General features: G+C 32.9%; 1 protein-coding gene across 1 annotated transcript; it reads right to left on the reverse strand.

The window, feature by feature from the left end:
- Positions 1-4,063: 4,063 nt before the first annotated feature.
- On the reverse strand, positions 4,064-6,492 carry LOC149550095 (uncharacterized). Its single transcript, XM_089793239.1, has 2 exons — positions 5,343-6,492; positions 4,064-4,595 (listed from the first exon to the last, which is right to left on the reverse strand). Exons 1-2 carry the CDS (start codon positions 6,364-6,366, stop codon positions 4,558-4,560), a joined length of 1,062 nt encoding a protein of 353 aa, XP_089649365.1. The 5' UTR covers positions 6,367-6,492; the 3' UTR covers positions 4,064-4,557.
- Positions 6,493-23,859: the final 17,367 nt, after the last annotated feature.

Here is a 23,859-nt window from a genome sequence, read left to right on the forward strand (position 1 = left end):
CCAACAAATGAAAACACATATACTAATAGTCGATCCCACATGTAGTAATAGTCGATCATTTTTTTAAACTTTTATGGTTGGTGATTGACTAATTTGTGCAACATTATTGGGACACTTTCATAAAGACTACTGGGACATTTAATTAAAAGAATTGATGTTTTTTGAGTGAGTGACTATTGGTGCATGACCATAAGTATCGATCAAGCATTTTGAAACAAGACTTTTTGACCACTTTGTGCTCCACAATCCCTACAAAGAAATATGTGAGTAGCAAACAATCGAAGCCTTAACTTTAAGCTTTTCATTCACCCACAAACGGCAAAATTGACAAAAGCTAACTTATGGTATAAAAATACAATGACACTGTTTGACCACTTTACGCTCCACAATTTCTATAGAAAGATCTGTGAGTACCCAAAAGTTGAAACCTTAGCTTTAAGCTCTTCATTCACCTAAGAAGCTACATCGAAAAAATTAACAAAATCTAGCTTGTGGTATAAAAATTCTAGGTGCACAAAGTTAGCATGAAGGCCTTTTCCCCTAGTTTGTTGTATCTCTCTTATTCTAATATGTTAATGTATGTATGTTGATGTAAGTGTGTTGTTTGTCGTCCATAAGACTTGTCTATAGAGGACAACACCTTTATGTTTCTTTTTTATATATAGAAAATGTTTGTATGTGTCTACGAACTTTTATATATTTAAAATATTTAAATAAATCTAAAATCTTAATCTAAATTATTTACTTATTGAATAACTAACTATTTTTGAAGTACTAAATATTTTTTATACGTTGGGCTAAGCTTGTGGCCCTCAACAAATGTGTACGCCATAAACCTATATATTTGTATTGTGGCGCCCAAAAGGTTTGAGTCACCCAATAAGCTTGTTTCCCATCATTGCCATAAGTTTCAAAATTAGATAAGAAAAACTCTCCCTTGTTTCACGCAAGACAGACAAAATCAAAGTACACGCGCCGCCTGCACAGGGCCCCACCTGTACACTCCTTCACCATTACTCACATCTGCTGTTCGCCCATCTCTTTTAATGGCCTTATTACACTTCCCCAACAGTTACGGTCACCTGTTTCCTTAATCTGCCGACAGTAGTAACGCAGTAATATATATATATATATATACAGTTACTGTATTACAGAAATGGACAGTTCTGCTACACCACCTGGCACTATGTATGTACAGAGCTGCTTCAACCACATGCCATTGTCTATGAAAAAGAACACTTTTCAGAAAACATGATTAAGAGTTGTGATATGAATATCAGGATTTAACTGTGTGATTTTGAGTCAAACTCGATGACCCATGTTTCATGATTAAGAGTTATTATCTCTATTCCCCCCACCGCTCTGTTTCAATTCAGACTTTCATCCCTATCTCTGTTTGAAACGGCTATATGAAATCTATATTTATATGCCTTACCTACTGGATTAATCTCACAAAAGAGATTAAAGGTGGGTAGAGAGTAAGACGGAGAATTTGAATAAGTATTTTGAGCCTGAGGAGGTAAGGTTTTGTAAAATGGCAGATTAGTAACAGAGGAATTGAATACAATAATTTGATGTCTTTAATGATTCATATAAACGAAGTAAATCAGGGGAAACAATCTAGTAATCATTCAGGCTAATTTTGTGTACCTACAGTTTCTAATCTGTGTTGAAATTTGCTAATTTTTCCGGTAAACTTCTGTAGCTGAGTGAAGAGCTTAATGCCAACATTTCGGCATTCTGACATTTATGAAGCTCTCTGTGTAATTCATAAAGTGCAAGGTGGTTTGAAAGTGTCATTTTAAAACGTTCGTCCAAAACCCATTATGTTTACTCTCCAATAGTCACTCACCAAAATAATAGTACTTTTTGCACAAATGGACCAATCAAAAACCAAGAAAGCTAAAAAATGATCAACTATCACTGCATGTGTGATCAGCTATTAGTACATGTGCTATTATATTGGAGACTTTCTTTGAGGGGTAACTTGGAGGGATAAGTAACAGTTGAACGTGGTGGTCAATAGGACATGAGTGGCAACTAGCTCATTTCCCAACCACTTTGTTCTCCTATAGATACTTCTTAAATTTCAAAGCAACTTCTGAATACCCAAATGAATGAAACTATTACTTTGACATCAATAAAGGGCATCCTTCAGCATCAATTAAAATACTTAAGTTTGACAGTTATATTATTATTAATTTTTAATTTTTTTAAGTAATTCAATGTTTTAGATTAGATTTTAAGATATAGGACAAAAGATCCAATATCCACACATTCTAATTTCGCATAGAGATTTCAATAATATATTCGACACATTTACATATATAAATTAACTACTAAAAGCTAATGTTTCAGCTTCTGTGAATTCAAAGAGTGGTAATAAAATGACAATTTCAAAGTGCGACTCATATTAGTTATGGTCTTGCACACGCTCACTAAAAAATGTTAGTACTTGTGACTAAATGTCCCAATATAGTAGTTCACTAAATGTCTCAATAGTGGTGACAAATGGGCCAATTATCAAAAAAAATTGTTGAAAAATGACTAGTTATTAATACATTTGTGATCAGCTATTAATACATATTTTTGGAGCTCCCTTCATAATTGGAGGATCAACATGATGATTAACTCATAATTATTAAGCCCACTAACCCACTATCAATTATTGTGTCCTTTCACCTAATGAATTGGAAGAGAAATCAATCTTCTACAACCCCTTTTCAAGATGTACTGAACCATAGAAAAGAAGTCAGATGAAGACCGAAAGGAGTCAGAAGAGAAATCGGTCTTCTGTGGGCAATGTCTAAACTCTAAATTAAGACGCAAGTCTTACCAAGGGAGACAGTAGGCCATTTTTCCGGAATGCCTATTATAGCTTTGACATTTTAATTTGGGATTTAGCCAATACCGTCTTCTATGATCCCTTTTCAAGATGTAGTGAACCAGAAAAAGAAGTCTGAGTCAATTAGTGTCATTTGATTTCCACAATCTATTAGTAATATCAGAATTTTTCTGGAATTTGATTGTCCAGATTTTTTAGCATCGTCGTTTCAAACCACACACAGTGATCCATCATCTTTTCTAACATCAACGTTTCAAATCACACACAATGATCCATGTTATTAATTTTAAAAAATCACCTCGAATTAGATTCTATGATCCCTTTTCAAAATTTGAATTAGAGAAGTTGATTCAGCATTGAATTAAAGAAGAGAAATCAATATCTTCTATGATCCCTTTTCATAGATGTTGCAAATCAGAGGGCTAGTCAATGTACTTAATTTAAAAAATTATTAAAAGATTACTACTGAATGAAGAAAGTGTGTTATTCAATCAAACTAGTTTTAACCAACATAATGTTTGAGATACCACTCAGCATTCCTTTGTCACAAAAGGGAAAGTATTTTATAATTCAGTAATCTGAATGAACAGAATATGTTATTTCAATATTTGAGATCACATCATAGATCAAATGTTTCAAAAGCTTGATTCATAGACATATACAATTAATTTCAGAAACTATCTTTTGAATGCTACATGAACTGTCAAAAACTAGTTTCAACCAATATAATGGGTGAGTGATACCACTCACCAATATAATGTGTGCGTGATACCACTCAACTTTCCTTTAGCATAAAAGGGAAAATATTTTATGATATCAATTCAAAAACATATATAATTGATTTCAGAAACAGTCTTCTCTATGCTACATGGACTGTCAAGAACTAATGTCAAGCCAATGTAATTAATTCTCATGTCATTTGTATGCTACATTTACTGTTCAAAACTAATGTCAGCCAGTAAAAGTGTTCCTCTTCTCTGATTCATTGCATATGATCCAAAGCTGTATGCTATATGAACTGACATTAGTGTGTCCACAACTAATGTCAACCAATGTAATTGATTCTTCTCTGATTCATTTCATTGATCTAAGTATGGATCAGGAGTATGATCTAAATAGTCCCGATGAAAAAATATTTGTAAAATCAAATACAAAATGCTTTCAAAAAGAAAATTCTTTCTTTCATAGTTTTTGATTCAGTCTATTGCGATCTTCAGATAGGGTGTTGAAAATCAGTTCGCATCATATTTAACATTAACATACACTAATTCCATTCATATGTAACTTGGGGCTGAAAAAACCTCTCCATAAATGCAACACAAATAGCATATGAGAATATGAGCAATATTCTTCAAACATGGCTATCCTGATATACATTATGTAAATGTTGCTCTAAAGAGGCTCTACCTAAGTAATTTACAGCTTAACTCGGTGACTTTCCATCCTGACTGCTTTAGAGGATGACGAGTACAATGCAAATGGGTGAATGAGTGAAATAACTACATTGAAATGATCCATTTCAGGACTAAGAGCATTCAGAGTCCAAGGTATAAACCGATCTGATTTCTCGAGTTTGGGTATGTCAAAACTTGCAACATTGTGATGTGCTGCTGTTGATCTCTTCCCTTTGAAGATGTCAAGCAAGTGCACTGTGCCAAGTCTTCATGGGCAAATTGACCTTGCATACATCCTCCTTGGAAGGCCTTTTAGGACTAGGATGAACTTTCGGAATCTGAAGAGCTTGGGTTATCTGAGATCACAGACAATGAGAATTTGTTAGCAACAATACCAGTGCAGTACAATGTAGGTAGATCAACTTTGATACATCATACAATATCTTCTTATGAGAAAAGCTGGGGTTGTTCAACTAGCTAGAAGAAAAGCTCTCAGTATTCTTCCTCCATTGGATTATCCGATTTGAAGTCACAAATAACATGCAATATTAAGGAAAGACACAAGACTACCTTCCGAAATACATGCCCAGAGGGCCACAACACAAATGAAGATAGATCGCCAGTCAAAGATCTTTTTAAAATGAACAAAAAGAAAGGTGGAAAATAAGCTATAGAATCCTGAATCCAAAACCCTTATTTTCAATATAATATGGCATCAGGCTCTACTAATGCCCTGGTATTGAGGTGAGGATATCACAAGGTTCTAACTGCTGTTAGCAACTGTTGTTTCCCCGTTGTACTATCCATCATCACAATAAGGGATGTGAGAGAAATAAGAGAAATGATTATCAGACATGAACCGAAATGAAAAAGGAAAAATGCCCGAAACAAAATTCCTAGGTGGACAAGAAACCCTATTAAGAAAAGAAGAGGAGGAATGTCTGTCAAATTCAGGATTATTTGTAACGAACAGAGAATAGGCATGGACAGCATGCAACAATGAGATGAATATATTTGGGTTCTACCGATGAGATATTTTGTAAAGCAAAGACGCTGAAATGGATGTCTATGGGGAAAGGGAACAGATTGGCCAGGGTACATACCATGAGTATAATTCGACCTCTTGCAGTGAGCTATGGCTCCTTGAATGGCACTCTGCAGCTCCATCATTGTACTCTCACTATTATATTTGGGTGATGGACGATTCAAATTAGCCGAAGAGTTTTTCCCCTTACCAAAACTCTTGTAAACCATTTTCAATGAAAACTGGTTTTGACCTTTCTCTGAGCCCGAAACCCCATTGTTTCCAACTCCATTTTTCTCCAGATCCGCACACTTGGTTCTCTCATTAGACCTCTGAGAAATCTTCACATAGAGAGGTTTAATCATCTTAACATACTTCTGAACAATCTGTTTTGCTCTTTTCTTTTCCCTCATATTGTCTTGTAGCTGTCCAATATCCCCCTCAGAGTCCTCTGTTTTCTTCTGGAAACCATTGTTGGTCTCATCTCGCTTAGCCCTAGAATTCTCCCTGGTAAAGAAAGAAACAAGGGGAACATCGACCACCTTGAATTTCACCGTGAAAAATTTGTTCTGCTTCTGCGCGGGGCAATCAAACCCGCTTCCATATTCGGAACACGAAGCTTGCAGATCCATTCCGACTTTGGCTGATTTTCTCAACCCAAATAGCGATATCTTCAACTTTGTAGCGGTTTTGAGCAATGTGGGGAACTGGGTCTTGATCCCATTAACATTGCCGCATTGCGAAAATCCCTTTCCATCATCAACCTCAAGCCTTGTAGCCATGTCCGCATTTGGAAGAACTTGGAGGGGAAGCAGCTGGCCTTTATAGAACAAGTTATCTGCGGGTGAGATTAATTGATTTGGGTTGGGCTGATTGGAACTAGAAATGGAGAGGTTGAACTCAAATTCATCTTCCTCATCATCCTTATCAGGGTTTTTGTTCTTTTTCAAGGGACCATGGGAGAAGAGAGGCATTGTGAAATCAATGTCAAAGAAAGGGCCATCATCATCATCATCTCCCTGAGCATCAACTACAATGGAGCTAGGTGAGTATGAAACAACTTCTTGAGTCTCTAGACTACTGTATTTGCTTAAAGATTCCATTCTAATGGTGTTCTCAAAGCTCTGTAATATGAATCTACTACAATGTGGGTGCTTGGGCTTATGAAGGATCTAGAAGACAAGGAAATACTACACTGCGTTTGCATGCAATGAGCAGAGTGAGTTAAGTTACAGATGGAATAGTGAAATTATATAGGAGCAGCCTGGTGTATACAGACAGATGCAGATGCATTCACTGTTACATTTAATCAATTACACCAACTCTGGGATGACTACGTGGCATGGCCTTCCACGTTGCCATTTACAAATATTGTCTTGTCATTGGGTATTGGAAAAAGCCCGCCTAGGAAATATAAGTGTCAAGGGATAAGGGTGCATAATGTGTCCTTTTATTTACTCCTTGAATTTATTTAATGCAGTATTTAATATTTGTGTATTTAGGGAAAGTTCTAAGGTTATTAGGTGATTTAAGAATCCTGTTTTAATTTTTAAATTATTTTATTTATTTTTTCAATAAGGTGGAATTGGTAGGGGTAATCTAATGATTTTCTCTAGGAGTTCATCTTATATCATCATCCTTAAAGGCTCTTTTTTATAAAGAATATATTTGGTTCAAGTAAGTTCACAATAGGGAATCCATGTTGAGAAGATAGTTCCTTTTTTTTTTTTATTGAAGAAAGCTGAAAGAATTACAAATAAATAGTTACAATTATAAATCTTTAGGACAAAACCAAAATTCTTAATAAAGGATGACACTCAATAGAACTTATACAATAAATAATATGATTATGAATTGTAGCAAAGAGTTAAGTAACAAATACATTGAGTTACTACATAAGTATTTTATATTTATACTTATCATGTCTTTTAACTTGATACTTTGTTGACATATTGGATACTATCAATAATATGTGTTTAGGTAATAACAATTTCTTCAAGGTGTTTATGGATATCATTAACGTAGATATAATTGTGAGAGAAGGGTGTCATAGAAATGAAGAGTAGATGTGGCTCAGTTCAAGAGCAAGTAGATTTTCTCAACATGTTTGTGACAAACAAGATATTGGTCATCTACAAGTAGCTAAGAGCATCATTGTGAGCATCCAACTCTTGTAGGCTTACTATAATAAATAAAAAAATTGGAGAATCATGTGTTAGGCTACCTTGTCTTTCTCTTTCACACCACTCAAGATTGAAATTTATACAATTTGCTCTTGTTTTATGTCCAAAGTGTTGCACATTGCTTCTTATGCTACTAAGAATCATGCCACCAATGATGTTTACCAACAAGAGCTTCGCTTGAAATCTTGGCTCCAGGTTAAAATCTCACCCATTGCTCGAACTAACAATATGGGATCTACTTGGTTGGGTGCTATAACAGACTTGAGGTGTCTTACACGTTGTAAGGGAGGTATTCATTAGATGAGCATTTTGAAGGTTTCCAATGTGAAGATAAGAATGTTTTCTGCCATTGTCGAGTTCTGGGATTTTAATGATAATAGGTTTTGTATGGACAATATATCCCTTTGGTCAAGTGTATTTTGTACTTTGTTGTTTTATGGTTGTATAGCTTCAACTTTTTGTGCTACCAGGTTGATGGATAGTGGCAAATCATGTTTTTCGTTGCTTGAATGTTGCTAATTGAATGGTCAATTTAAAGTGACAACAATTCAATATTCTTGTTGTTGTTCTAGGATTCTAAGCTGTATGTCTCATTTATTATTCTTAATACAATAAAAAAAGATATTGTTCATCTAGCAAAAATATTCATATTCTAACTATGGATTATATTTCATAATTGATCACTCACATATCTATTTTTAGTTGGTATGTGTTTCTAATATATCCAATGTGCTTTTGGCTTCAATTATATGTTTTTGCATCAAACTGATTGATCTATTATTATTAAAAATAGGAGAGTGATATAAAAAATAACATATAGAGAAGATACTTCGATCTTCAAATAATATTATGAATTTTAACTCCCTTGATTTCTATTTTTTATTGAAAAATGATAATATAATTAAAAGATGTGAATTATATTGATAAAAAGAAGGAAAATCATTTGATACCATGACAGTGAAAGAAATATTATTTTTAATAGACTTATATTTTTTTAATCAGAATTAAATTTTAAAAATATTTGTTAAATTCTACAATAAAACTATATTATTTATTTATAAAAATAAAATTAAATAAATATATTTAAAATTATCTTTTAATAATTCCATATACAAGCATATTAAAAATTGTTATTTTTATATTTATTGGACTACACAGTTGTAATGTACACAATAATTTTTGTAGAATAATGAGCCTCCTATATGTTCATCCCTTATTCCACACAAGTTCTTGTAGAAAAATATTGGAGACAAAAACTTACATGTTTAATCAATACTTATGTCTCTTTTAATACATTATTAAAATACTTGTATTATAAGTATATTTTTTATTTTTTATTTAAAAATGTAAGATTATACAAAGTTGTTTCTAAGTAAGTATTTAGGTTATTCTAATATTTTGGATATAATATATTGTCTTCGTGATCTACATTTGATTTAAAGGTGAAAGCTAATGTGTTTAAGGTTTGATGTTTTAAATTTTTAGATGAAAATTTTGTTATATAGATTGAATATTAAATAACTAAATAATTTTTTTTTAAACTAATGTAGATTTAATTAAGGCATTTGGTTTGAGAAATAATAAAGTAATATACATGAGTTTGAAATTTTTGTTGCTTTGCAACTTTTTTAAAACTTCTAAAATTATTGTTATTTCTCTATTATGTTGTGTGTGTTTGTATAAGGGGAGTACCCTTCATTAGATGTCTACATGCTCTTGTAGGGATTTGATTATTTCTCTTAAACCATGCTTATAAGGAGGGAAACTCTACTCCAAACTGTCTCATTATGAATGACTACAACCTATTGGTAACACCTTTCAACTACAACCTATTGGTAACACCTTTCCTCTCTCACAATTAATGTCAAAATACACTTAAATGGGGAGTCTTCGAAAATGAATTGAGATGATGTGTAACACTCATTTTTGAAAGAAGTTCATCCTCCTTGCTACTACTTTAGGGTTTTTGGTATCCCTTTACTTCTTCCTATTGAGTACTAAGCGAGATTGTGAGATAGAGATTAATTATTTTAATTTGATAAGAGCCTGTTGATGTGGAAAATGTTCATGGACCTTTGGAAATGCACTCCCTAAAATGGTTATAATTATTGTTTATGGTATAATTGCTCGTCACTCATCGAGATGACCCCCTTGTAATCATATTAATTATATTAATCTCAAGCAGTGCTTTAATATCATGAGATGACATTTTGTAATTAGCATAAGTGTTGACATTTGTATTTATCATTACCTACTGTGTAATGAAAATTACCATATATGTACATCGTATTGAAAAGAATCCTACTTGTGGGAATTGCAATTTTCGTGACTCTATTTTTTTGGGAGGATGGGTGAATAGATTCACCCATTTGGTAAGACAAATATATTTACTAGCATTAAAATGATATGCATTAAATAAAGTTTGGTCTTTGCTTCTATTCTACCACTAACCTAAAATACTTTTAAAATTTAGAATGACAAATATTTCAAGGGATACTATTTTCAAGCTAATAAGATAGGAATAATGGGTAGTAAAATAAGGGTGAAAATAATTAAAAGGAAGTAATGTGCAAACATAATAGTGGTAGGTCAGCCCTCTTTCCATCATTCAACCAACAACTAAACATGAATAATTAATTAGTGTGGTCAAGGGTGAATGATCACACTTTCATAATATTACTTGTACTCCCTTGATTGAAATCATCATGGCCAATTAATTTCATATAACATATTTGTAAGAGATGATAGGAAATCACCATGAAGTCGTAGTCTTTATTATCACAATATGAGACAACCAACGATCAAATAATAAAAGAATGAGATCCAAGATAAATGACGTATTTCTTAATTGATATAATACACATTTTACAATAGATTTCTTATAAAGGAAAGAATATGGAAGCAAGTAGGTAACTTATCAAATGGAGAGCTAAAAAGTACATAGATTGTTGAATGCAAATTATGATGGCCTAATTAAACTTGAGGAAGTAAATAAGTAAAACCTTACTTACCCTGACCTACACCCCACCATGTGCAAATTAGAAAGAATAATTAATAAGAAAGACGCAATATGGGTCGTATCTACACAACCATTTTAGTTACCCATGTACAATGAATATACAAAGAAATTTCTCCCAAGTGAAGAAAATGAGAAGACTACATGAGAGGAAATTTATCTCCAAAAGAGAGAAAAGGAAGAAGAAGAAAAATGATGTATTAATAATGCATTGATGATTCAATCACACCACAAAGGACTGCCTAAATTATGTATATATAATCAAGTATCCATCTATGGGAAGGAAAAAGAGAGACAAGATGCCCCTGATAATGAAGAAGCTACAATGTTGATGAAGATTATTTCCAATAAAAAATGATCTAATGCCTATAAGAAGCACATCTTCCCTTCCAAATAAGTAAATTTACCAACTGATGAAGATGACACTCTATGTCCATCTAAAAGGATTCAAAAAGTCTCAAAATAGGAATCTTAGAAAACTAATTAGATGTCCCCAAGCACAAAAAAAAATAGCACATAACCATGATCAAAATCAACCAAGAAATTTGATAAATCAAGTGAAGATGGGAACTCATCAATATAAATAGTCAAAAGTGAATGAGATGTGATAATAGTTGTGCTAAAACTATCATCAAAGAGGTGAGAAATTCTCTCAAGTATGTTGCCCAAATTTGAAGTAGAATGTGAAGCAAAGTTGGGTAGACATACAATAAAATTATTCTAAAACTGAAAAATTGGAAGAAATAATTATGTCCTACTAGTTCCACTCCTATAATCCATGTTGACTATGAACTTTGACGTTGTGGGTAATGGAGGAATCTAGATTAGATCCACAAATCTATTTAGTGGTATTGAATTCCTCTAGACACTAGATGGAGGAATTTGAGGAATATAAATGGATCATGATCAAATAAATCAAAGGTTTACATTTTGTGTAGATAATCAACTGTATCAATTTTAGTGAGATCACATTTCTCTCAATCAATGTATATTACCTTTGAGGTAAAGTCCATTATGTTTCCCTAGCATATTTTATGTTACATTAAAATCAAATTGTGCATAATCATGGGAACATAAAAAATATTGGTCCCTAATCCAACAGCTAAATTAATATCACCTATTAAAACAATATTCACAATTTGATTTCTTGGTGTTAAGAGATGATCATACGGTGGGTCAAGAAGAGAACCTATAACTACATAATTAGGTGAACTAGCAATGTGTTTGGATACTTATAAATGAAGTATCAAACCAATGTTCCTAGGTGCATGAATTATGATCAAGGCATGACCCTTTACCTTATGGCTAAGATAAGTGTCTTTTTTATTCTCATGTTTAATATAAGAACCATATGAGAGAAGAGAAATGTTATTCTCCTTGAGTAACTTCTTTAACTCATTGACTTCCATTCTATAACAATGTTCTTCAATATGACCCCCTTTCTTACAAAAACCACATTTTTATGTTTCCTTCTTAGGATCAAACTCCTTTGATCAGATTAGTTTGGAAGAAACACTAGATTAAGGCTCTAGTTTGTTATTGCTATTCCCTTTTATTTAGGAGTAGTGACAACTAATGCATGAGATTTTATGCAATCATTTTGACAAATTTTGGGTTATTCCCTAGTCAAATTTTCACAAAAAGTCTCAAAGGATGGCATACCAAATTGATCACATAACCCATCTGATGCAGAGGTGAAACACCAGCACCAGCAAGAGATAGATTATGAAATTTTTCTATTTAATTTATCAAATGAATAGTACATACACTGGCTCTCCTGCAGATTTGTTCTCTCTGTAACTTCTATCCAGAAACTTTGCTCTCAAGCTTGACCTAAACCTAAACCTAAAACTCTATTTATACTTGCTAAGACAGTCTACAAAAAATTCTAGATTATTACACAATAGAAAATTCTAGATCAGTATAGAATATTACAAAATAGGAAAAACAACTTATAGAATACTCTAGATCAATATAGAATAGGGAAGAATGATCCCACAATGGTCTGAAAAAATCCCAAGAAAATTATCTTATCCTAATGACGAAATCAAGATAAATTTCTCAAGTCGGCTCATGCATAAAACTTGACCTAAATACTTTATATAAAACTTTGACCTAAATATTTTATGTGGGTCCTCCTGCACCATACTCCCGGGGACAATAGAATCCAAGTCCCTTGGATTTTCCTTCCTCTTTCTTGTCTTCCAATTCCATGGTATTTGTTGTTTGTACTTTTGCCAAGTACCCAAGTCAACTTTCATATTTTCATAAACCTCTTCCACATAAGAACTTAGATAGAACTCCTGCAAACCTGCAATAAATGGATTAGAAGAAGCAAGTGGGACCTCATCATATATGAATTCATCAATGTGGTTCACTCTAGGAACCTTTGCATCATTTTTATCAATGTCTTTATGTTGCAATATCTCCATGCTTGGAGACAAATTCATCACTATTTGATCCTTATCTATCCTCGTAGCTTCATCACAAGTCTTCTTCCTTGTTGCAACTATTATCTTTTTGATAGGCCATACCACTTTCTTTCTTAACCTCAAATGACATCTCTTGGTTCCATCAAGAACCAACACATCCACCTCTTTTTCATCTTTATGAACCTTTTCATCACAAGGCTCATCAACAATTACCACTTCAACCTCTTTCCTATCTTCAAGAACCTTTTTATCAGCAGGTTCAACAACAACTACTTGTTGCAAACTTTTCATATCAGCATCTATTTGTTCATTTTGTCCTTTCAATGGACAAATCTTCTCTTCAATGGCAACCGAGTTCTCTATTCCATCTTCACCAACTTCTGTAATCTCAAAGGATTGTTTGTCTAGATCACTATTTTCTTTTTCCATATTTTTCTTCAACTCCTCTTTTAGTCTCGCTAAATTTTCTTCCCCTTTTTTAAGTTCCCTCATTAGGAATCTCATTTTCTCTTCTATCTCTTGATTCATTCTAGCTTCCTCTTCTCTTCTCTTTTTTTTTCTCTTGCTCTCTTTTCTTTTTCTGAAAATTACAATATGAAACCCATACATCTAAAAGTATCTTCTGATCATGAGATAGATCTTCTTTTGTGACCATTATCTCCTATCTAGGTTCTCTCCACTCAACCTAGTCTTGTGGCCACTCTACAGGTTCTCTTCCCAACACTTGTCACAACAAACACAAACTCACAATTCACCTTTGCCCAGACCTTTTACTGAGCTCTAATACCAAAAATGATGCAGAGGTAAAACACCAGCACCGGCAAGAGATAGATTATAAAATTCTTCTATTTAATTTATCAAATGAATAGTACATACACTAGCTCTCCTGCACATTTGTTCTCTCTGTAACTTCTATCCAGAAACTTTGCTCTCAAGCTTGATCTAAACCTGCTGTAGTGGCAGAGAAGAGAAACGCTATAGGAGGCAACATTGTTGAAAATGTAATAGGGAATTTAATGTTATGTTTTAAATGCTTTTAGTTTTTGAAGTTTGTAATAACGTCCTACATGTGGTGGCATACCTAGAGTAGCAGTTCGATAAGCTCTCCAGATATAGCCACCTAGGACCGGGTGTGTGGATCTTAAATTAGAATAGTTTTTTTTTAGTTCGTAGGTGGAGTGTTTAATGATTTTTAGAATCCAATAATAGGTAGTAGGCAATTTTTGGAATATTCCTGACTTAGAAAACGACTGTCTAATATTGGTAGAAAAAATGTTTCAAATTCTTATCCTTTTTTTGGATAGAAGACGTTCTTCTTTTCTAAAATAAGAAGAAAACGTTTCACATCCTTTAATAGGAAAAAGAAAGTCAGTTTTAAGGGTGAGCCAGTCGGCTATGTAAGACACGAATCGAATTTGGAGAGATATGGAATGTTTTTTTCATTTTGTCTTTGTGCAAGTTTTCGATGGTCTGAGTTTTGATCTGGTTCAAGAGTTATTCATGTCTGAGTGCAGGCCTATCTAGAGACAGCAAGAAGCAATGTTTTGCAGAAAAATGTACTCTGATGCGGGGTCAATATCTCAAGTTTGAACCGTTGGATTTCTCTCAAATTTTTATATGTTGTTTGAAACCTAGTTACGCAAAATATCAACGGTTGGATTGAGAAAATATTATCTGCTTCAAAAGTTATACATGTCTGTTCACAGGTCTATCTAGAGACAGAAAGAAGCAATGTTTTGCAGAAAAATGTACTCTGATGCGTGGTCAATATCTCGGGTTTGAACCGTTGGATTTCTCTAAAAAAATTATATGTTGTTTGAAACCTAGTTACACCAAATCTCAACGGTTGGATTGAGTAAATATTTTTTGGTTCAAAATTTATTCATGTCTGAGTGCAGGTCTATCCGGAGGCAGCAAGAAGAAATTTTTGGGGGGATTTATTTTCAAAGTTTTGAATCTAGTGGATGGTTATAGGAGTCTTATGAGTTGAGTCTAAGGTATCTCTGGTTGTGTTTTCATAATAATAATAATGATAAGAACAGTTGGTTCAGATCACAATGGGTGGTTATAATATATATCGTGTGTGATCCTGAAGGTTGTAGACGCCCCTTGAAGCAACTCAGTTGAGTTACTGATTCTTCCTGAGTTTTCCAAGGTGTGGCTCTGCATCATTTTTGGTATCAGAGCTTGAGAGTTGCAGGTTGTGAAGTTATATGTTGAACGCCCCTGATCAAGATTCCTCAATAGGGTCAAGCAAGATGGTGACCAATGCAGAGTTAGTGAAGAAAGTCGAGGAGCAAGAAGAACTTATCCAGAAAGAGAATAGAGAGTTGAAGGGGATAGTGGCAGAACTAGCCAGTAAGTTAAAATATATGCAGAATATAGTTGAGAAGAAAGAAATGAAAGAATAAATGGAAGAAGAGGAAGACGTACCTCGATAGTGAAGAAGATAGAATATCTGAGAATGAGAAGCCATTTTTTAAAGCTTTAAAGGCTTTGGGAGGAAAACTCGTGGAGTTACCTATGTTTACAGGAAAGATGGACGTTGAATTAGTGTTGGAATGGATTGAAGCCTTAGAGAATCATTTTGAATGTGAGAAAGTTTCAGAGTCGTAGCAAGTTAAGTTGGCTAAGTCCAGAATGAAGGGAGCAGCCCTTACATGGTGGAATTTTGTGCAAGAAGAAAGGGTAAAGGAGGATAAAAGAAAAATTTGTTCATGGAAGAAGATGGTGTCAATGATAAGAGAGACGTATCTCCCTGAAGACTATGAGGTACAGTTGCATCAGAAAAGGCAGAATCTCAAACAAAGGGATATGGATGTTTGTACTTATACAGAAGAATTTCAGAAGTTAAGTCTAAGGTCAAAATTTGCAGAACCTGAGAGTATCAAGGTAGCAAGATACCTAAATGGTTTGAGGATGAACATACAAGAAGAGTTGCAGTTGCTGAGTCCTAACACCGTAGCTAAGTGCTATCAGTTGGCTTTAAAGGTGGAAGAGAAAATCAAAAGGAGACAAGAAAATAATAATAGAGGCAGAGAAAGACAACCATTCAGAGGAAGAGGTACATTTAGCGGAAGGAGTCCAAATTTTCAGCCACAAACGGAGATGCATAATGAAGATAATAAGTTTGATAATTTCAGAGGAAGTTTCATAGGTAGAAGGCCAAATTTCAAAGGGAGATCACCAGGAAGGACAAATGGACCAATAAGATGCTACAACTGTAATCAGGAAGGTCATATGGCACACAAATGTCCAGCAAAAGCAAGCTCTAGTACTCATGGTGAAAGGAGAATACACCTGGCACAAGAAGTGGATTTACAAGAAGATTTAGACAGTTATGGTTATCCAGAAAAGGGGGAAGCACTTATGATGAGAAGAACACTGTTGAAAATGCTTGTCAAAGAAGAACCACCACAAAGGAAGTCCATTTTCAGAACTACCTATAAATATGGGGGAAAAGTTTGTAAGGTACTAGTAGACTCTGGTTCTACAGAAAATTTTGTGTCTCTTGAAATGGTGGAAAAGTTAAAGCTACCAAGAATACAACACCCGTATCTTTACAAAATATCTTGGTTAAATAAAGGGCAGCATACTATAGTGCAAGAGCAAGCTAGGGTGGAATTTCAGATTGGAGCCTATAAAGATAGATTATTGTTTGATATTGTTAATATGGATGCATGCCATTTACTTTTCAGCAGACCCTGGCAATATGATCTCAAGGCACATCATGATGGAGTAAAGAATATGTATACCATTACAAAGAATGGAAAGGTCATTGAACTGATACCTTTAGTTGAGCCAAGTCAAGAAGGATCAAAAGCCGCAGAAGCCAAAGTTATGGTGATGGGTAAGAAAGAATTCTTGAAAGAGGTGAAAGGAAAGAAGAGCCCACTCTTTGCACTGGTTCCGGTACTCAAAGACAAATTACAGAATGATGCTGAAAATCAGACTGAGGAAGAAAATTCAGAGATGGAGTCTTCAAACTTGAAGGTGGAAGTGATAGAAAAGAAGAAAAGAGAGGAAGAAGAAATGAGAAAACAAAAAGAAGAGGTAAGCAAGATAGAAGAGGAAATAAAAACTTTGAGAAGGAAACGTGAAGAGAATGAAGCTAAGTTGAGAGAAAATAAAATGCAGAAAGAAGGAGTGCAGCAAGTAAATGTTGATGAAAAGAATAAAGAGGAAAGCCCTATGGGATTTGAGTGTGATAAAGTTATGGTTGGAACAATAATGTGTCCTTTGAAAATAGAGAAGAGTACAATGTTGGAAGGTACTCCTATGGAAAAGATTTTGGAGGCAACTGATGAAGCCTTAAATATGCATAATGAAGAAAAATGTCAAGAGGAATGGCATGAAGATGAAGCTAAGGAATGTGTAACAGCAAGTTCTAAAGAAGAATCTGATTTATGGGAAAAATTTGCAGCCATTGTGGGAGAATGGAAAAGGCATGGCGGTAGTATGGAAACTTAGCTTCAAGAAGAAAGGAAAGAGTGCAATACTGTTATTGTTCTTGAGCAAAGTTGTAATAAGAAAGAGATATTTGAAAGTGAGATTACTACAGAAGATCAAGATGGTGATAAATTTTTAATAAAGGAAGAAGAGATAAATACGATTCTTAAGATTCAAGATGTGAAACTGGTTGATAGTCAAGAAGCAAATAAGTTTATGGTTACTATTGATGAAGATAGATATGATGCACATTACATGGTGTATAAGGAAGCTCATGTTCAAAAAGAGAACTCAAATAATCTTAATGTTGATGATATGTTTTCTTCTAATAATGTTTATGCAAGGATGCAGATTTCATGTATAGTGAATCATGCTGGAGAATTTTTTGTGACATTTACAGCATTAAAGAATCAAAGCTACAATGTGGAGAAGTTGGATATTATCTTTGTTTTTCTTGTAGATATGCTCATCCTAGTTCAAAGAAATTGGAAAGTTCGAAAGAAGAATGAGATTCATTTCTACAACACATCATCTCAAGAGGACTTGAGATTCATTCTACAGGGGAGTATGCTGCAGTGGCAGAGAAGAGAAACGTTGTAGGAGGCAACATTGTTGAAAATGTAATAGGGAATTTAATGTTATGTTTTAAATGCTTTTAGTTTTTGAAGTTTGTAATAACATCCTACATGTGGTGGCATACCTAGAGTAGCAGTTCGATAAGCTCTCCAGATATAGCCACCTAGGACCAGGTGTGTGGATCTTAAATTAGAATAGTTTTTTTTTAGTTCGTAGGTGGAGTGTTTAATGATTTTTAGAATCCAATAATAGGTAGTAGGCAATTTTTGGAATATTCCTGACTTAGAAAATGACTGTCTAATATTGGTAGAAAAAACGTTTCAGATTCTTATCCTTTTTTTGGATAGAAGACGTTCTTCTTTTCTAAAATAAGAAGAAAATGTTTCACATCCTTTAATAGGAAAAAGAAAGTCAGTTTTAAGGGTGAGCCAGTTGGCTATGTAAGAAACGAATCGAATTTGGAGAGATATGGAATGTTTTTTTCATTTTGTCTTTGTGCAAGTTTTTGATGGTCTGAGTTTTGATATGGTTCAAGAGTTATTCATGTCTGAGTGCAGGCCTATCTAGAGACAACAAGAAGCAATGTTTTGCAAAAAAATGTACTTTGATGCGGGGTCAATATCTCAAGTTTGAACCGTTGGATTTCTCTCAAATTTTTATATGTTGTTTTAAACCTAGTTACACAAAATATCAACGGTTGGATTGAGAAAATATTATCTAGTTCAAAAGTTATACATGTCTGTTCACGGGTCTATCTAGAGACAGCAAGAAGCAATGTTTTGCAGAAAAATGTACTCTGATGCGTGGTCAATATCTCGGGTGTGAACCGTTGGATTTCTCTAAAAAATTTATATGTTGTTTGAAACCTAGTTACGCAAAATCTCAACAATTGGATTGAGTAAATATTTTCTGGTTCGAAAGTTATTCATGTCTGAGTGCAGGTCTATCCGGAGGCAGCAAGAAGAAATTTTTGGGGGGATTTATTTTCAAAGTTTTGAATCTAGTGGATGGTTATAGGAGTCTTATGAGTTGAGTCTAAGGTATCTCTGGTTGTGTTTTCATAATAATAATAATGATAAGAACAGTTGGTTCAAATCACAATGGGTGGTTATAATATATATCGTGTGTGATCCTGAAGGTTGTAGACGCCCCTTGAAGCAACTCAGTTGAGTGACTGATTCCTCCTGAGTTTTCCAAGGTGTGGCTCTGCATCCAAACCTAAACCTAAAACTCTATTTATACTTGCTAAGACAGTCTACAAAAAATTCTTGATTATTACAAAATAGAAAATTCTAGATTAGTATAGAATATTACAAAATAGGAAAAACAACTTATAGAATACTCTAGATCAATATAGAATAAGGAAGAATGATCCCACAATGGTCTGAACAAATCCCAAGAAAATTATCTTATCCTAATGACGAAATCAAGACAAATTTCTCAAGTCGGCTCATGCATAAAACTTGACCTAAATACATAAAACTTGACCTAAATACTTTATATAATACTTTGACCTAAATACTTTATGTGGGTCCTCCTACACCACCATCCATAGTAGTATAGAAAGAATTGACAAAGTGAGATAAAACACTCATCAAATTTTAAAAAATCATAAAAATACTTTCCTTGTCAATCTTATTATTTTCACACCCAACCAATTGATAATACAAGGATTTAAGTTTAACCAAACAATCTTCAATTGAAGGAAAGATATCAAAGGAAAGTGGTGTTGTATCTAATTCTAATTACACTTCTTTAATTTCACTAACTAGACCCAAAATATCCTTGATTTTATCTCATACCTCTTTTGGTGTGGTGCAATCTTCTAAGAAAAAATAATGATTTTAAAATTTGGAGGGAAATCAACCCTATCACCTTGTCAAACTCACTTTGCATGTTTGAGTTTCTCAAATTATTTGATGAAATTTTATTTTTCCTTGTTCACCACGGATCATAAACCCTTGACCAAAGTATCTATTTCATTTTCACTTTTCAATTGTGATAGTTGTGAGGGTGATAATCTCAAACCCTAATTCTACCATGTTAGTAAAAAAAATTTGCCAAATAAAGTATCTAAGAAACTAAATAAATGTGGACTCAATCTCTCCAAAAAATAATATCCAAGCTGAAATTAATAATTAACAATTTAAGTTTCCAAAGGCCTTACATTTCCAACTTATGCATGTATGTAGAGGATGTGCACAAATCACATGAAGTTTAGCCCTTGAATAACAAATCCAACTACTTCAATAGTCAACTAGAGTTTCTTAATGCAAAAAATGTGAGGTTAAAATTGAAGCAAATACTAAGATGAAGTAAAACAAATAGATATTTGTGCAAAGACAAAGATGTACAATAAAGTTTCTTTTCACATATCCCATATCAGAATGTGCCTCCATGAATGCCAAAAATTTCTTTTTACCATCTTTATAAACATTAACTCTTCAAAAAAATCAACTCTTTAAGATGCCCTTTAAGATGTCAAGATAATATAAAACCAATAACTTGTTGTGACTCGATTAACACTGAATATTCTATTGTAACTTGGTTAACACTGAATATATTACTATCACTCGGTTAGCACTGAACATGCAGATCTTAAGATATTTAAATGTGATTGAGCTTACTTAACTTAGTTGAAAAAACATAAAGCAAATAACATGAACACATGAGACACCAAGATTTAACTTGGAAACCCAATTTGGGAAAACCACCAATTGCAACTAGTTACTATTTTTCACTCTTTTAAAGTGAGCCCTGTTAGGAGCCAACCTGGTTAAAGGTTACAAAACACGTTGTTAAGTGTGACCTTGTTAAAGGATTTGATTCACCCTTTAGGAGTGGCCTTGTTAGAGGTCTTCAGGCACTTCAATCTAGAAATGCCACCTTGTTAGAGGATTTGACAAATATATGTTAAGCTAACATTGTTAGGAGATTTGATTCAGTGCTACAATTATTAAAGAGTAACAATGACTTGACTTGATTGCTAATGCAAATGTCTTTGTTGATTTTAGATCTCTATTCTGGCTTGAATATTTGATCCTCCTTGATTAGAATATTCTTTACAACTCGGTCAACTCGGATATTCTGATATCCTTCCAATTCGCTTCCTTAATTCATCTTCTTCAATCTCATGCTTCTCCATTTAATCCTCAATTTGACCTTATACTTATATGAATAGATTTGTCAAGTCGGCTTGAATATACTTTCAATCAAACAATTTTCACCCCTTAAGTCAACTAGCATTAACCAATAAATTAATCAAACTTAATATGTTGTTAGTCGACTAATATAGAGTACTCGATCAACTTAGAGAAACTCTTTGTTAACCGATCCAACTCGATCAATATTGACTTTGAATTGACTTTCCTTTGGTAATCAAGTGAACTCGGTCAACACAGGATACATGCCAACTAGAGATTAACTCCCCTTTGGAAAGATTTGAGACTCATAAGGGAAAGGGTAACAACAATATTATAGGGTTGTGAGATGTTTAAAATTATGATGCTCATTTTTTATGAAGTTGAACTCTCTCAATTATTTATTTTGTATTTAGTAGATTGTTACACACATATTGTTATTGATGACTTGACATATTTTGATGTCCTTTGAGATGTAAGGGTTCTAGTGATTACTAAACTATTTATTATATATATATATATATATATATATATAACTTGACTATTAAGCCTACTCACATGCCTCCTTAGAGAAAAAAATAAATTTCTAAGGATAAACTTTCTTGCAAGAGGTCAAATCTATTTTGGCCCTCATACTATCATGAATCATTAGTTTCAGACAAATGGCTAGAGTCTTAGAAAAAAAATTATAGGATGTTTTCAATAAGGTAAATATGATGTATCATAAACAATATCTTCATTCTTTTCTTAATAGGACATTTAATTTAGACTCTTATTGAAGTTTGAATTTAAAGATCTCTTTTCAAAAACTTCTAAATGGAACATGTAAAAGTCATTTTTAAAATATTGTATAGTAATTTGTTAATTTTATATTCCTTTGCTCTCCTTCATCGTGATGATGGATCATATAGTATGATCTGAAATGTTGATGTAAAAAACTATCACACAATTGATTTCAAAAGTAAAACAAGAGCTCTTCATGAGCTAGAGTCCTTGCCTTTTGGGATCATCTTGAAATGTTTATATGGAAATCCAGTGCTAGACAATTTCAAAATGAGAGTGACACATGGATGTGATAATCAAAAATCTACAATATTTAGTATCTATTGTATCAAAAGAGAAGTTATAAATTTTAATGTTGAGTGGCCATTGTTAAAAAATATAGAACTTAATGCAATTTATAGATTAATTTGTTCCTTAAATATCAATATTTCAACTAAACTTCTAAAATTGCTAATTAATAATTTGTTCATAATTTATTCAATTTTGTAAATTTTAGATTTTTATTAATTCAATTTAATAAATTCTAGATTTTTATTATTAGAACATTTTTAATTTTTAGGTTTTCTTTAGAAAAGATTTTTACATTTCAATTACTATATTTTTATTAGAAGAGATTTTGAGAGTTTTAGATTTTCATTAAAAAAGTTTTGAATTAAAAAAAATTTAAAAAATAGATTTTATTTATAAAATTATATTTAAGTGTATATATGATAATCCACATAATTTTATTTTAGATATAATGAAATAGAAAAATTAATAGCAATTATATATTTTTATAAACTACCAAATTTAATAATTTATAATGATTGTTGATCCTATTAAAAAAATCAAAATATTTTCAAATGTTTTAAAAATTGAAAATTATTTAAAATGTAATAAGTTAATCCTTATATCATAATAAGCAAGTTAATGTGCACATTAGCTAATTAAATTCTATACTTTTTAACAATGATTATTGATGACACTATTTTCTAAAACTAAATTTTAAAATATTAAGTAAACACATAGAACATAGTGATAATTAAACCCATGAAACACAGTGGACAAAATTGATGGGACGTGCAATAAATTGCCTCGCTACTTGTCCTCCGCTCATTTCCTGCAAACAAGCATTTATTGGATTATTACGGCTGCCTTTTTCCACCTATTTCCAATCCCCAAAAATCTAATTTTTCCTCAAGAAATTAGTGACTAGCCAATCAAAATTAAAGAATTTGTGTATGAAAAATGAATTTAAAGCTTTAGTCTTTTCGTGAGTAAAGTCTAAAATGAAATGACAGGGGACAAACGAAAACATTAACTCCTTGCCTTATTAGCAACTAATAATCATATAAATTATAAAAATATAATAAACTTAATTAAAACTTATCAAAACCACATTTGTGTGCTGAATCATGGAAGCTCTCACAAACCATTCAAAGACTAAAACTAAATACCACCAATAACCCAAATCAATTTTATTAAAAAGAAAAATGTTTTTTAACAACTTCTCCAAGGGACTTTTTGAATTTGCTTTCCTCCTTGAAAATAGAGCAACGTAATCTCACAAGGGTCCCATGGCCCATGGGTCAACATACTTATTTACCACCAACTCAAGTACCTATTTATTTCTAATCACGAGTCCATATCTTTAAGCATAAGGAGAAAGATGTCTACATCCTTTTCAATATTGACGGAAAAAACATTCCAACTGATTGTTTAATGATATAGCAAGATACCATAAGGTCCCACTTGATTCAACTTCACACATTAAAAAACCCAACTGAATAGACAAGCTCAACCAATTAAAAAGCTTATAGCCACCTTTTAACATCCATTCTATTTTGGTTATTTTGGTTTAAGAATATTAATAAATATCTCACTTTTAACATATCTTTTTTATGGGCATATGTATTGGGCCACTTTCTTAATAAGTATGAAGAATTGCCATGATTTTTGCCACAATGTCCTCTTCTTTAGTGACGTGTCCTCTACAAGAAACATAATTTAATTTGATTGGGTCACTAGTTATTAAGAT

This window comes from Cupressus sempervirens, chromosome 7 (genome assembly GCF_028749045.1).
Source record: "Cupressus sempervirens isolate cs-2001-9-10 chromosome 7, ASM2874904v1, whole genome shotgun sequence".
NCBI lineage: Eukaryota > Viridiplantae > Streptophyta > Pinopsida > Cupressales > Cupressaceae > Cupressus > Cupressus sempervirens.